Here is a 14,727-nt window from a genome sequence, read left to right as displayed (position 1 = left end):
CATAATTTTATTCTCCTCTGATTACTACAAATCTTAAAAGATGGACTCTTTGCTTCTAAAATATTCTCTTGGAATTTAAAACAAAAAAACTGTTAGAAATCCTGTATTTGATAGGCGTTAGGCCCAATAGGATGAATTTTTTTGCTTTTCCCCTGGCATTCATTAACTGATTTATAATAGAATGTATAAATTCTAATTCACTGTGTTCTGGAAACGTCATGCATGTTGTTCATTGCAGAAGCTCTGAATCAGGGAGAAACTGTGGATCTGGATGCCCTAATGGCCGATCTTTGCTCAATAGAGCAGGAGCTCAGCAGTATTGGTGCAGGAAATAGTAAGCGTCAAATCACAGAAACAAAAGCCACTCAGAAGTTACCTGCCAGCCGACATACATCAAAACATGGCACCTTGAAAGGATTGTCTTCTTCGTCTGATAGGATAACTAAACCCTCTCCTGCCAACTACTCTCTGGATGACATCACTGCACAGTTAGAACGGGCCTCCTTGAGCATGGATGAGGCTGCTCAGCAGTCTGTGCCGGAAGACACTAAGCCCTCAGTAACTAACCAGCACAGGAGAACAGCGTCGGCGGGCACAGCGAGTGACGCCGAAGCACGCTCTGTTAGCAACTCCTCTCGTTCAAGCATCGCGTCTGCAGCCTCTAGCATGGACTCTTTGGATATTGATAAAGTAACACGCCCTCAAGAACTGGATTTGACGCATCAGGGGCAGCCAATTACTGAGGTAAGTGGACGGAACTTTCTTCCCTGGTATTTCAGTATTAAAATAAGGAAGAGATGATATTCTTAAAATGCAGTTCTCATCAACTTTCCTGTTTTTTAAAGTTTGTCAAGAATACCTCTGAGCTAAGCTTTAAAATCAGACTGCAGAATATATTACCAGATACAGCAGTGTCATAAAGATGATTAAGAAGAGATTTAGTTTCTTCAGTTTTATTCTTGTGACTATTTGAAGTCCTTAAATTAATGTCAGTTGTATCACATGATTAAAAAAACTTGAAATGTAATTTATATTTGATGATATTTTGCAAAGTTATGATAGCTATTAAGCTGATAATAATTGCTTTCTAATATATGTTTATTACAAAATAACCATTTGAGAAAATGACTCGTATCCCCATTATAATTCTCCCAGATTCTAGCTCTCGGGGTTTACTCCATTTTATTCTCAAAGACTCGGTGTGATGTAGTGGAAAGAGCCACTGGGCTTGGAATTGGAAAACTTGGTTCCAAGTGTTTCACTACCCATCAAACCTACATGAGTTATTCAATCTTTGTGAACTTCAATTTCTCATAAGTAAAGTGGAGCTAATTGTACATGGTCTACCTTCCTCATACTGTGGTTCAGAGAATCAGAAGAGATATAATATGCATGAACAGATTTTAAAAGATGAAGTTTTTCTGGATGTGATGGGGTGAGGGTAAGGAATGGATCTGTGATAAAATAAGTTTAGTAAAAGCTGAGCTTGATGAAGGTGAATTCTTTATTGAGTTTTTTTCATCAGGGAGAAGGCAATTTTGTTATAAGGTAGCAGCAAGAAAGAAGAAAACCTATGGGGCAGAATAAAGCCAGCCTTCCATTCAGTTTATATATATAGTGCTCTCTAATACAGGGTAAAATAATTTATATTAATCAATACTAAGGTAAAATCTTATAAAACATTGTTTAAGGAATTGCAGAGAAATTCAAAATTTACACCTATTACTCAACATTATTGATTTTCACCCCATTGATTTAATTCATTAGGGTAATTTCCATCAGTCAGTAACTCTTGGTATCCACTAGTACTTTGTTCTAGGCACTGTGGAGCACAAAAGAAGCATGAATCATGGTAGTTTGGAGATAAATTTAAGTTTTATTGCTTGTAAAGAAAGTTAGCAAATTACATCAAAGAGTAAACTTTCATTTATTTAAAATGAGACTTTTCTAAGCGGTATATATTCTACAGAGAACTTGAAAACTTATTTCTACCTTGTGATACCTGGGCGTTATATTTAGCACCAGCTACTTAGCATGCATCACTTATATCTTTTAGACTTACCTGTTGGGATATGAGCAATAGTTTATTAGGAATGAGCTTGCTTGGTTATTTTGTGTTTTATATGTTGATATTCCTTCTTTCCAATCAGATTATTTTGAGTTGGGTCAAAATGCATGAGGACAGGTTATGAACTAATTAAGAATCTTGGTGTGTGTGTATGTGTGTGTTTCCATCTGTAAAATACACTCATTATAAAGTTCACTCTGTAAAGTACACTCATTATAAGTAACAACTGAAGAGCAAATAAAGTAAAAAGTGAAGTCTTCTCCTAGCAAACACTTCACACAGTATCTAGTGGTATCCATGGGCAAGGATACCAGTGTTCAATGGTATAATATTTAATATAAGACTTTAATATAAGGTTTGGTGAGTAAGCCAGCAAAAAGCAGGGAAAGGAGTTAAAGTCTTCTCTGTCCAGCCTGTTCTTTTGCCTTGCCCAGATGGGTAGAAAAGTGGTTTAACAAATCTGGAACTTGTTTCGATGTACTTTTTTTTTTGGATCTAGTCTGTTCCAATTCAAACCAAGAAAACTAAGGGAGGCTTGCTAGATCCCAAACCAGTGTATCAGATTACCACCAGACTCAAATACAATTTTTTAAAAAATACTTTAATTAGTTTTGCATGCATGGAGTTAAGTCATATAGTTCTAGGGACTTCCCTGGTGGCACAGCGGTTAAGAATCTGCCTGCCAATGCAGGGAACAGGGTTCGATCCCTGGTCCGGGAAGATCCCACATGCCGCGGAGTAACTAAGCCTGTGCGCCACAACTACTGAGCCTGCGCTCTAGAGCCCGCGAGCCACAACTACTGAAGCCTGTGGCGTGCTCCGCAACAAGAGAAGCCACCGCAATGAGAAACCTGTGCACCGCAACGAAGAGTAGCCCCCCTCACCTCAACTAGTTAAAGCCCGCACGCAGTAACGAAGACCCAATGCAGCCAAAAATTTTAAAAAATAATAAATTAATTAATTTAAAAAACAGTCATATAGTTCTAAAGAGACTTGTTACCAAAAAAAACTTTGCTACACACGCACACACACACTCAAGCACCCTGTATTCTGCTCGCAGAGGTAAGTGCTTTCTACTCTTTTAGCTGATTCTTAGTGTATTTACCTATCATTAAATCTATAAGTATATCGCTATTTCTTGATTATTTTTTTCAGTTGTATGTATTACCTACTGTCTTCTCACTTTGGAAATGAGGATATACTGCTCCTTAGACAGTTCCCCTCTTTTCTCCCCTCCCGTTCCCCCATCCTTCCAATATATTTTGGTTGGGTAACTGTTCAGTGTTTATATTATCATGACTGTATACATGCAGTTTACTGCTAAACTGTATATACTTCTGTTACATTTCCTTTTGGGGACATTACCTTTTGCTTTTCCTGGAATTAAGAATTGTCTTTAGATTTCAAAATAGCTTTTTGTATGTTTATCACTATTTCTACTCCAAACTTTCTCCCAGTTGATTAAATCTCTTACTTGGTTTGAACAAAATTGGTGTTCTATAAATTTCATCTTCTTAAAATTCTTCTCTGTCTTTTGTAGTCTTTATTCTAGTATCCTTCTTAGGTCTTGTCTCTCAGGTGGGTGAGCTTCTCCAGAGAAGATTCTTCCAATCCCCTGCATGGAGGGCATATGCTGGGCTGCCAGTGCTTTAGCACTCGTTTGGGAAAGAAGGCATGGCGTGTGGAGTGGTCCTCAACACAAGCTTCCATTTAATCCTTTTAGGTCAGGGCTGTTGACATCTGGGCTGGATAATCCTTTGTGTGGGAGCTGTCCTGTGCATTGTAGGATGTTTAGCAGCACCCCTTGCATCTACCCACGCGGTGCCAGGACTACATACCTCCCTCCAGTTGTGACAACTAGAAATGTCTCCAGACATTGCTACATGTTCCCTGTGAGGCAAAATTGCCCCCTTTTGAGAATCACTGTGTAAGTAGAAAGGGTGAATAATAGCAGGTCTGAGCCCTTTTTTTCATGGGAAATGACCTTGGATTTTCCTTCTCCTGGCATTCTTTTACTAGAAACTTGATGAATGAATATATAACGTATCCAGGTAATATTGTTTATTGTAAGTTGATGCTGATTGGTGAGTGCATATGGATCAGGAAGACTGTGAGTGAACTATAGAAGCCTGTGAAAAGACACTGAGCTTGACTCCTGTTGTGCAGTGTGTGACTCTTGTAAGTGAGCATGAACATATCCCTCCAGGGGCCCTGGAACCTACACTCATTGGCTGTTAAAATATGCTCCTGGTTCCTGTGGAGCATGAAGTTTCCCTAAGCCAGGGTGATTTCTGTACTTATTCACATGATCTCTTTCTCTTACAGTGGTGGGTCCAAAAAAGGCCCCTGGTGGGCTGTATAAACCCCTTCTGAAGGTAGCATGCCGCATGCTAGCATGCTGTCTTTGTCTTTGTCTTTCTGCAGAACTAAATGAACCTGGTGCCAAGCTGTGGTCTTTGGGGTGCTATGAATGAATATCAGTCTGAACCTGAGACTGCTGCTGGTGGCAGGAAAGGAGGAAATCTGGGAATTAACTGCTTTCTTAAATATGCTTTCAACTGGTCCCACCTTCACTTCTGCTGTTTCTGGAGTCATTTGAGGTTACAGAGTGTAAATTGGGGCGCTCCTCTGCTTTTCTCCAGTGCTGGCTTAGCATTCAGCTTTCCTTGGGCCTGCTGAGTTTTTTTTTTTTAACCACTCAGCCATATGCTTTCTAGCTTCCAAATTTTTGTCATGTCTTCTTATGAGTTTGTTTTTAAAACAGCAGCAACAACCAAACCCTTTATCTTTGTTTTAGTGAGATTTGGGGAGGGATTAGAGCTACCTCATTGGCCATTCACAGTCTCCTTTTCATGTCTACTGTCTCTCGACCTTGGAGTGCCCCAAGGTGCAGTCCTCAGACTACCTTTCTGTCTGTATCTACTCCTTTTGTGGTCTTACACACTGACAACTCCCAAATTTTAATACCCTATCATTTATTTAAGGCACATTTCCCCCCCTACATCTTAGTCCCTCTAAAAACAATGGTTCTCAACTGGGAGCTATTGTGTCCCCCAGAGGACGTTCAGCAATGTCTGGGGACGTTTTTGGTTGTCAGTGACAGAAGGGTGCTCCTGGCATCTGGTGGGTGGGGCCAGGGGTGCTGCTGACATCCTGCAATGCACAGGACAGCCTCCACAGCAGACAAGTTATCTGACCCAAAGTAGTGCCAAGATTGAGGCGCCATGGTCTAAATCAGGTGGCATCGGTCACTCACTGTCAGCAAGATGGCAATTACACTGTGTTGTGTGAAGCTGTCTGTTGACAGTTTCTGATAAAGATCAAGAAATACCAGCATTAAATCATCTTAGATTCAAGGGAATACAGGTTTCTTTAGCCAGCGCCTCTCCCCTGAACTCCAGGCTCATGCCTATCCTATTTCTAATCAACATCTCTGGTTGGTTATCTAATAGGTAACTCAGATTTAACTGGTCTAAAACTGAAGCCCTGATTTTTTTCTCCTGAACTTATTCCTCCCGCAGTCTCCTCCGTCTCAGTTAATGGCTATTCTGTCCTTCCAGTTCATCAAGCAAAACCCTTGGAGTCTTTATCTCCTTCTCTTTTTTTTCCCCCACCCTGCTTCCAATCCAGCAGCCAGTTCTGTTGCCTTAACTTCAGATTATATCCAGAATTTGATCACTTCTCACCACCTTCACTGCCACCAAGCCAACACTGTCTTGATATAGATTTTTGCAATAGCCTCCTGATTAGTCTTCTGTGTTCACTGTTCCCTTAACAATCTGTTATCCACATGGCAGCCAGAGTGGTCCTATTAAAGGTAAGTCAGATCTTGCCCCTCCTCCTCTCAAACCCAAAGGCTTTGTATCTTACTCAGTATAAAACCAAAATCCCTGCAGTGGCCTGCAGGGCCTTACCAGATCTGCTTTCCTGTTGCCTGCTGCTGTATTCCTTTCTTTCCTCCCTCCCTTACTCTGTCAGCCATACTGCCTCCCAGTTGTTCGTTGCCAGAAGTCAGAGCTTGCCTCAGAGCCTTTTCTCTTGTCCCCCTGCCTGGATGCCCTTCCCTGTGATAGTACCCCTTTACTACCTTTAGGGATTTGCTCAAATGTCACTTTCCCAGTGAGGCCTTGTGATCACCCTATTTTAAAATTGAACTCCTCTTCCTCTGCCCTGTGATACTTTTTATCTCCCTTTTCTGCTCTATATTTCTCTTTATTTTATCACCATTTACAATACTATATATTTTGCTTTAAAAAAAATAAATTTATTTATTTATGTGTGTATGTATGTATGTATGTTTGGCTGCGTTGGGTCTTCGTTGCTGCGTGCGGGCTTTCTCTAGTTGCAGCAAGTTGGGGGGCTACACTTCGTTGTGGTGCGCGGGCTTCTCATTGCAGTGTCTTCTCTTGCTGTGGAGCACGGGCTCTAGGGGCACGGGCTTCAGTAGTTGTGGCACGCGGGCTGAGTAGTTGTGGCTTGTGCGTTCTAGGGCTCAGGCTCAGTAGTTGTGGCGCACGGGCTTAGTTGCTCCGCGGCATGTGGGATCTTCCCAGACCAGGGCTTGAACACGTGCCCCCTGCATTGGCAGGCGGATTCTTAACTACTGTGCCACCAGGGAAGTCCTTTACTTCTTTTATTTTGCTCATCTGTCTTCTCCCACTTGAATGTGAGCTCCAGGAGGAGAGGAATTTTTTGAAAAATTTCTTTGATTCCTGTTGTGTCTTTAGCACCTAGAACATTATTTGGCTCGTAAGAAGCAGTCAGATATTTGAATGAGCATTTAAATATATGCACATGTTCAGTCCATCTTTGTCTAGATGTCTTGCAGTCTAAAATTATCAGCAATTATTTTCTTTCAAGATGGTGGACGGAGTGCCATGAGTGAAGTAATATGTAAAAATTCTGATAGTGAAACTTTTTTTTTAGACACCACTAAGTTTTTCAGAGGAAGTAATTATACCTGTTTTAAGAAACCTAGGACAGAGTAGTTACTTGCACTGAAGTTTGGTGATACAAATATCAGTTGGAAAAATCAATTTGAGATTGGTGCTATTTTGTCTTGGGGATGTGGGTATTCAAACTGCCCATTCAAAAATAAATAATTCTGTGGCTTATCTTTCTGCCTCCTTGCTCTCTGAAGCCAGCAGGGATAGGCACAGTATAATTTCACATCAGGGAGAGTATGTCTTTTTCCCCTCCTTTCTGTTTCTTGACTTTTGTTGAAATACTGTGCTTCCAGGCACTTCACATATGTTTATTTCATTTAAGCCTTCCGCTATCCCTTTGGTACGGGCATTATTCCAAAGAAGAGATTAAGTAGGTCAAATAACTGGGAAGTCTATATTTGAATTCCAAAACTACAACATTTGCCTCCCAACTTTTATCAGTATCTTAAAAATAAAGTGAAGCTGATTATCAAAAATGATTATTCCCTGAGTGTTAAAGAGTGCTTTAAGCATAAAAATATTTTCCATGGATAAACATAAAAATGAATTACAGAATAATTTTAGTTAGTATTCTTATGAAATCCATCAGTAATGTTCATTTGCTAAGTTTTTAAAATTAGAATTCATTGTAGTTGAAGTAAATTAGGGCTCTTTATATCTAAAGCAATGTGAAATAAATGTTGCCCCTGACTTGCTGGTACTTTTATTCACATTAACTGATAAAACAATAATTTTTAATAAGACAGCAGTTTTCAAATTTAAATAGTAATTTCATGTTATAAATTTTATATAAAGTAGGGTCTGCTGATAAAAGGTTCGTGCTAAAATATACCTGTATGTTTATTTTCTGGTGGGATTTAAACTAATGATTCCTCTGAATTTGGAATTTTATACACAAAAATGTGTTTTTAAAATGAAAATGCTTTTAGAAGCTTTTACTGAAGTTTATGGTAGATTCAAAAAGTTTTGCTGAATCTTTAAGAATATTTGATGATTGTATTATAAATATTTTGATAGGAAAAATTTCCTAAATATCTGAGCTACTAAAACTTTTCAGTGTTATATATTCTTTCCTTATGTATATAGGGGTTTTTCAATGAAATATTTCATGGATACACCATTATCACTTGTGATATGCAACACAGCATATCATAGCTTCAGTGCAATTCCTTTACTTCTTTCACTTTCCCAAACTATTTCAGGAATTAATGTGTGCAGAAATTTTGAGGTATTGGAAAGAAAACAGCCAATTGTGTTGTAATATCAGGTAGCATTGGCATTGAAGTCCCAAATTATTCTTAGAAAACAACCTTTTGCTCTGAAGTATTAACCAGGTGGGAGCACAGGGCTTTCTGAAACTTTAAGAGGCCTACATATCTAAAAGATTGGGGTTATTAATTATCACAGCTACATTTCGCCTAAAAGTCTAGTGGCTGTGTTGCTACAGCTCAGTGAAATTTATTCACATGTACCAACTTGGTGTTTAATTCTAGATTTCACTGGCCTAGTGAGATTAGTAGAAGGAATAGGTATCAGATGAAAGAAGAACTGAAGATTGGTGAAAGCCAGGGGAAAAGCCTGGTCATCACTCATAAACACTTTTCAGACACGCCACCCAGTCAACACTGGCATATATGCCCTGATCCTTATCGTGTGGGTTTCTTAGAAATATGTGCAGTGTTTCCTTGAGGAAGTGAAAACGCATCTTTATTCGGTTTTAGGTCTGTTTTGTTTTTCTTTTCCGTTTTGTTTTGTGTTGGGTAAAGCTGGTAAAGGACCTTATACTGGCTATATAATGGCCAGTTACATATCTAGGAGAGGAATAAATGGAAGAGGGGGAAAAAGAGAAAATAATATCAGCTACTATATTGAGTACTTATTCTGTGTTGGGCATTGTGCTTTACATGCTTAACACACTGAATCTGTACAGCGCCTAGTGGAATAGGTACCATTACCTCTATTTTACAATGAAAGGAACTAAGGCAGAGTGACTAAATAACTTTCCCAAGGGTTTGAACCCAGACAGTCTGGTTATAGAGCTCATACAGCAATGCCTTGCTGCTTCATCACAGAATTGAAGGAGGATCAAGACAAGGCTAGACTGGCCAGTGCTTCTGGGATCCAGAACTAGAGACAGAACTACATGGGCAGAAGAAAAACGGCAAAGAGATTTATGCAGTAACATCCCCATCTTGTGGTGTTTTAGTATATTCCTGAATATATTGTTAAAATTTAACAGCTATAAGCTAGCTCTGATCTAAATGAATTGAGGCTTAAATAAAATTCAGGTGATGGCTGGTGGTTTCCCACTTTTGATATAATAGTAATGTAATTATTACTCATTAATGTTTATAGCAACTTTTGGAGATAAATGCTGTCATTACACCATTTTACACATGGGGAAACAGGTTAAATAATAAGCCCAGAGTCACGTTGCCGGGAAACGACTGAGCTGGGGCTTGAAAGCAGGCCCTCCGGCTGCAGGGTCTGGATTCTTAACCATCACGCTATATTTATTTTTAATATTTGTGAAGAGCACATACACATATCAGTAAGAGATGATAAACGTTTTGTTGAAGCATTAATGTGTGTTCACAAACCTCCGCTTTCTTCCAGTTGTTATCTAAGGTGCGAGCTACCAAAACGAAGTGTTTTATTTTGTAGCCATGGCTTTGGTAGAAGGTCATTTCTTGATTATGGTTGGGCTCCTGTGTTCAGATCAATGCTTCTCTATACATCCTCCCCCGACAAGATTCTGGCTCATAAATGGTACTTTTAACACGTCACAGATTCAGTTCAAGAAAGTAGTGATCCATAACTTACTTTGCAGAGATTTGTGAAGAGTTTTTGAGAGATTGATAGAGAACGTGATAGCTTTATAACAAATGAAAGTTTTTGAAACTGAGAAGGTATGGAGCAAAATTTGTGTGCAGAATTGACCTTCACATTCACTCCTCTTATGTGTTTTGAGCACAGCTTTTAGATTTATGAAAGTAGTGATGAAGAAAAGATAAAAATTAGATTTGGGAAGATAACTTTTTTGTAGTATTTAAATATTTTATGGAAATGGAACCTATTTAACATTAAATAAATGATTTCTATCATTCCATAATCCCTTTTCATCTTCGTTAAGGTAACAACATTTAATCTTTGTTTGTATAGGTACTGTTTTCTATTGTCTTTGTTACTTCCCATATGTATATTCATTTTTGGTAAGGATATGTTGAATTTTAATAATATAATGTTCCATCATACTGTTTAACATGGCATATAGGCAGCCATCTCCTGTTGAACACCTTGGATTGTGATTTTTTTTTTTTTTAACTAACCAATAAGTGTTTAGAAATATGATGGGAGCTTGTGTGAGATTGAGCCTAGAGAGAATATATATTTTTAAACTTTTTATTTTGAAATAATGTCAAATTTACAAAAATTTGAAAGAATAGTACAAAGAACTCATGAAACTCTTTACTCATGTTCACTAATTTTTAACGTTTTGCCACACTTTATTATTTTTTATGCATATACATTTTTTTCCTGAACCATTTGAGAGTTGGTTGCATTTATCATGCCTTCTTAGCCCTTAATACTTAAGTCTTTATTTCCTAAAAATGAGGATAATGGCATTATAGATTTGATAGGCCTCCGATTGATGCAGTGATTGACACAGTGCTATAGGATATGTTGACTGAGAAAATGTATAGAGAGGAAAGCAAAAACAGTCTTGATCTGGCCAAGCAAGTGGCATGAAGGCGAAGAAGTAATAGTTATTCATACATTCCATAAATATTGGAGCAGCTAGACACTGTGTCGGGCTGTAAGGGATAAAACTGTGAACATAATACACAACGTCCTTAGGAGATTATAATTTATTGTCTGAGGAGAGATGTGTCAATACAGACAACCAAAGAAGCAATGTTAGTACAGTGAGGAAAGTACTGTGATAGGAAAGACAGAAACCTTGGTTAAAAGGTCATTGATGACTTCGAGAATGAATTACAGAATGCCTTACAACTCAAAGGATGAAGACTTTGGAGAAGAAAGGTGGATGCTAGACTGCAGGGAATTAAGGGATAAGTGCAAGAGGTACACTGTAGCTGAATTCAAAAGTAAAAAATAATGAAAGTAAAAAATAATAGTTTAACAAGAGGAGGGTACCCAGAAGAATTGAATATTTTTCTGTCCTTCTCAGCCCCAATAAGCTAGACCAGTTGAGTATCAGAGACTGAGATATTAGAAGGGGAATGAGTGGGATCTAGGACATGGTTAGCTTTGGAGGGGAAAAAAGGGTATTTACTCATATAGAAGTGGAGAGAAGGATGAGAATATGGGTGTAGTTATAGGATACATTTTAGGGATGAAGATCCTCATGATAGATGCAATTTTCTTAGAAATGGAAGGAAGTGAGGTCATAGGAAGAGGCTGAAGGATGAAACCAGGAAGTTGAAGAACTTGGAAACTACTTGTTCCCTCTAAGAACAAGCTTAGAGGGAATGACTTAGAGAGAGGAGAAAAGATTAAGAGTACTGCCAAAGAACAGTTAAGGCCCAGTTGAGGTTCAGTATGAATTGGTAGTGGGCACACTGTTTCTGTGTAGTTCTCCAATAGAGCTCTACTGTCCAGAAGGAGAGTGAGGTTATCCTTAAATTGTCAAGGGTTAGGAGCATCTGGTTCTTACCTTTTCTATTTTTGCACGGTATAATGAGGTGCATGCAACTTTTCATTACTATTTTGTTTCAATGATTCATTTCAGTGATCTTTTTCTCTTCCTGCATGATAATGAGAACTGCCCTTTTCCACCTCCTTTACCTGTCATTTTCTTCCTTCCTGCATTTTCACAGCATGCTATTTCTCTGAGATGTCCCAGCAAGCAGGCCAAGCGTCACACTGACTTCACAGAAGAACAGGCTGAGCTGACACCTGTAAGTTCTGTAAACATGTCCATTGGGACTACTTAAATTTTATCAGCAAAGAGGAATGCATTCTCTAGAACTCCTGATGGTGAAACCTTGTCATATATCTCAATGTTTTGAACACAAACAAAGCTCAATAAATAAGCAGAAACAAATGAGCAACTGTATGATACAGTACCATTGAATATTAAAACTCATGGTAAGATTATGTTGGTGGTTGTATATCTGGTATAGAGAAATTTTATATCAGAACCTTTTTTATTCTTAAGCTAAGGGCTTCTGTAAATTTCTCAAGATGTTACTAAATTTAGCTGTAGCTGTTCTTCAGAATGGGGATATCAAGTGTAATGACTCTTCTGCACTGATGCTTAACAGAAAACCTCATTTCTTCAAAAATGTATCCTCTGGTCCGTGGTTGACAAACCTGGCTGCTTCAGTGCTGCGCTGCTCCATACGGTAGCCACTAGCCACGTGCGGCTATGAAGCACTTCACATGGTAATCCAAATTGAGATGTGCTCTAAAGATCAAAACACATCCTGGATTTTGAAGACTTAGTATGAAAAAAAGAATGTAAAATAAAAGATGCTAATATTTATTTCATCATTTTCTTTTTACTTTTTTAAAAAAGTGGTTACTAGAAAACTTTAAATTACATTTGTAGTTCCTATTATATTTCCATTAGACAGTGCTGCTTCAGAGTCATCTATGAAGCATTAAAAAAAAAAAAAAAAATCCCTGACCCCCCACCCCGTTGAATCAGATTCCCTCTGACCTTCCCTTCTCCCCTCCTTCCCTTCCTCCCTCCCTTCCTTCCTTCCTATCCTTTAAAAATACTGGTAGTAACCCAGTGAATTGATTCCACAACCCACTAATGGGTTATATCCTGCTTAGTGAAAAACACTTCTCCAACCTTACCTTTGGCCCCTCCCCTACATTCTTAAGCATCAGCCACTCGTACTGTAATATTTGCATTGCCATCTACTTGTCTCTTCTGCCCAGGCAACAGTTCTCAGTCCTTTCAGTCCCAATACCCCTATTTTATAACAATTTATAACACTACTTTTACTATCCCAAATGAAATTCATAGATAATATAACTTACCTACTTACCTGTTTTTTGTATGTTTTTTTAGTGAATTTAATGCCCTAACACCTAGTATGAAGGAGAAATAGCCAAAAATAGTTTATATTATAATGTATCTATTTCAGGTTTTAAATTATTGGCCACTTAAAAACTGTATTAAAAGATACAATGAAATAGTCAAATCCTATACCTACTTATAATTAAGAACTTTGGATTTAAGAAAAGTGAGATCAGAAGTCATTTTTACAGGAAAAACAAAGCAGAAATATGGGTGGACCCAGAATTAAAACATGTTATGGCACATAATAGCAGACAAAACGTTCCTGTATATGGTAATTTTAAAAAGGGAAATAACCTTAAATGAAGTAGGGATAATGTGCTGACACAATTTATAGATTGCCAAAGAAAAGAAAATGGTGAAGTACAAAATCCTTGCAAATAAGATGATGCTTATTTATAATTGTAGTGACAAAATTATTCCCTGCCTTGTAGTGTGGGATGAGGTAGTGATAAAATGATTTTTACATTTGACTTTTTACATTACAGATTTCTCATTGTGCTATATTTTAAATAATTCTGAAAGATAGAGTAATTGAAATATTTTAAAATAATCTGTGTTAATGAAACTCAGTGAAATTCCTGCCTTTCATGTCTTTTCATTAATTTAACAGTATCTGGTTCTTAATTCTGTTAAAAGGAATATCAACTCTCTCCTGTCATTTATTTGCATGTGACAGAGTGCACACTGATACTACCAGTTCTCGTATTGGCAAATCTTACTTCAAGCTGGGTTTCCATTGGTGAAATGATTTTCCAACATAATGAATAATTCTTGGTAAATGTTGAACGGGAATTAAGTGCAGGCTTCCCTCAATTTGTTTTACGTGGTAAATAGCATTCCTGAAAGAGTCACTGAATATCAAAATTATATAGAAATACTTTGTTCTTATGTGTAAAATGGAGTTACTGAGTTCTAAACTCAGATTGTTATCAACAGGAATTCCCATCTATAATAAGGACATTAAAAATTCATGTGTGATGTGGGACTTGTTATTATATGACATTGTTCCGTGCTTGCAGGGCATCTAGCATTTCTGACTTCCCTCCTCATAAATACCAGTAATGCCCCCTTCTCCTCATAGTGACAGCTCAAAATATCCCCAACTTTTTATGAAATGCCTCCTTGAGGGAAGCACCACCCAAGTTGAGAACCACTGAAATCTCCCTTTGCTCTGTCTCTACCCTCCACCCCACCCACAGCTGCCTCCTACTCATCCTCCAGGACTCTAGGCTTTTTCAGAAATACTTTGCTGAGCCCCTAATTTGGGTTTAGGCACTGTCTCTACCTCTTACTTGCTCCTATACCACTTAACATACTGTATTATAGTTGTCAGTTATCTCCCTATTAGATTCTAAACTCTGTGAGAGCAGAGAGTGCCTTTGCATCTCCAGTGCCTGGCATGGTTCCAGGTTCAACATTGAATAAATAGTGAATAAATGAAAAAAGGAGGGAAATAGACAAGAGAGAGAAAATGGGCTAATAAACCAGTGAAATGGATTAAAAATAGGCTACTGACTTTGTGTTGTTAGTGGTAAATGAAAGAAAATATAAGAAGGCACTATTTAAATGAAGCTATGTGCATTTTTGTTACCAGCAACGTGTACCAAGACTGAGGCTGATTTAACAGTGTGCCCAGAACACTGTGTCTTTTCCCT

At 38.1% G+C, this 14,727-nt stretch overlaps 1 protein-coding gene across 8 annotated transcripts in view; it reads left to right on the top strand.

Annotated features, from left to right (window-relative positions):
* RAPH1 (Ras association (RalGDS/AF-6) and pleckstrin homology domains 1) overlaps window positions 1–14,727 on the top strand; it is an 89,568-nt gene that overhangs the window by 37,498 nt on the left and 37,343 nt on the right. For 6 of the 8 annotated variants that reach the window (XM_082466972.1, XM_082466971.1, XM_082466973.1 and 3 more), the window contains exons 4-5: window positions 239–744; window positions 11,856–11,936. In XM_082466972.1, coding sequence (XP_082323098.1) covers window positions 239–744; window positions 11,856–11,936 — 587 coding nt within the window. The remainder of the gene's footprint in view (window positions 1–238; window positions 745–11,855; window positions 11,937–14,727) is intronic. The other 2 variants (XM_082466974.1, XM_082466975.1) reach the window with 1 other exon arrangement.

This window comes from Balaenoptera physalus, assembly GCF_965194825.1.
Source record: "Balaenoptera physalus genome assembly, chromosome: 6".
NCBI lineage: Eukaryota > Metazoa > Chordata > Mammalia > Artiodactyla > Balaenopteridae > Balaenoptera > Balaenoptera physalus.
This window is presented reverse-complemented; position numbering and strand designations above follow the sequence as displayed.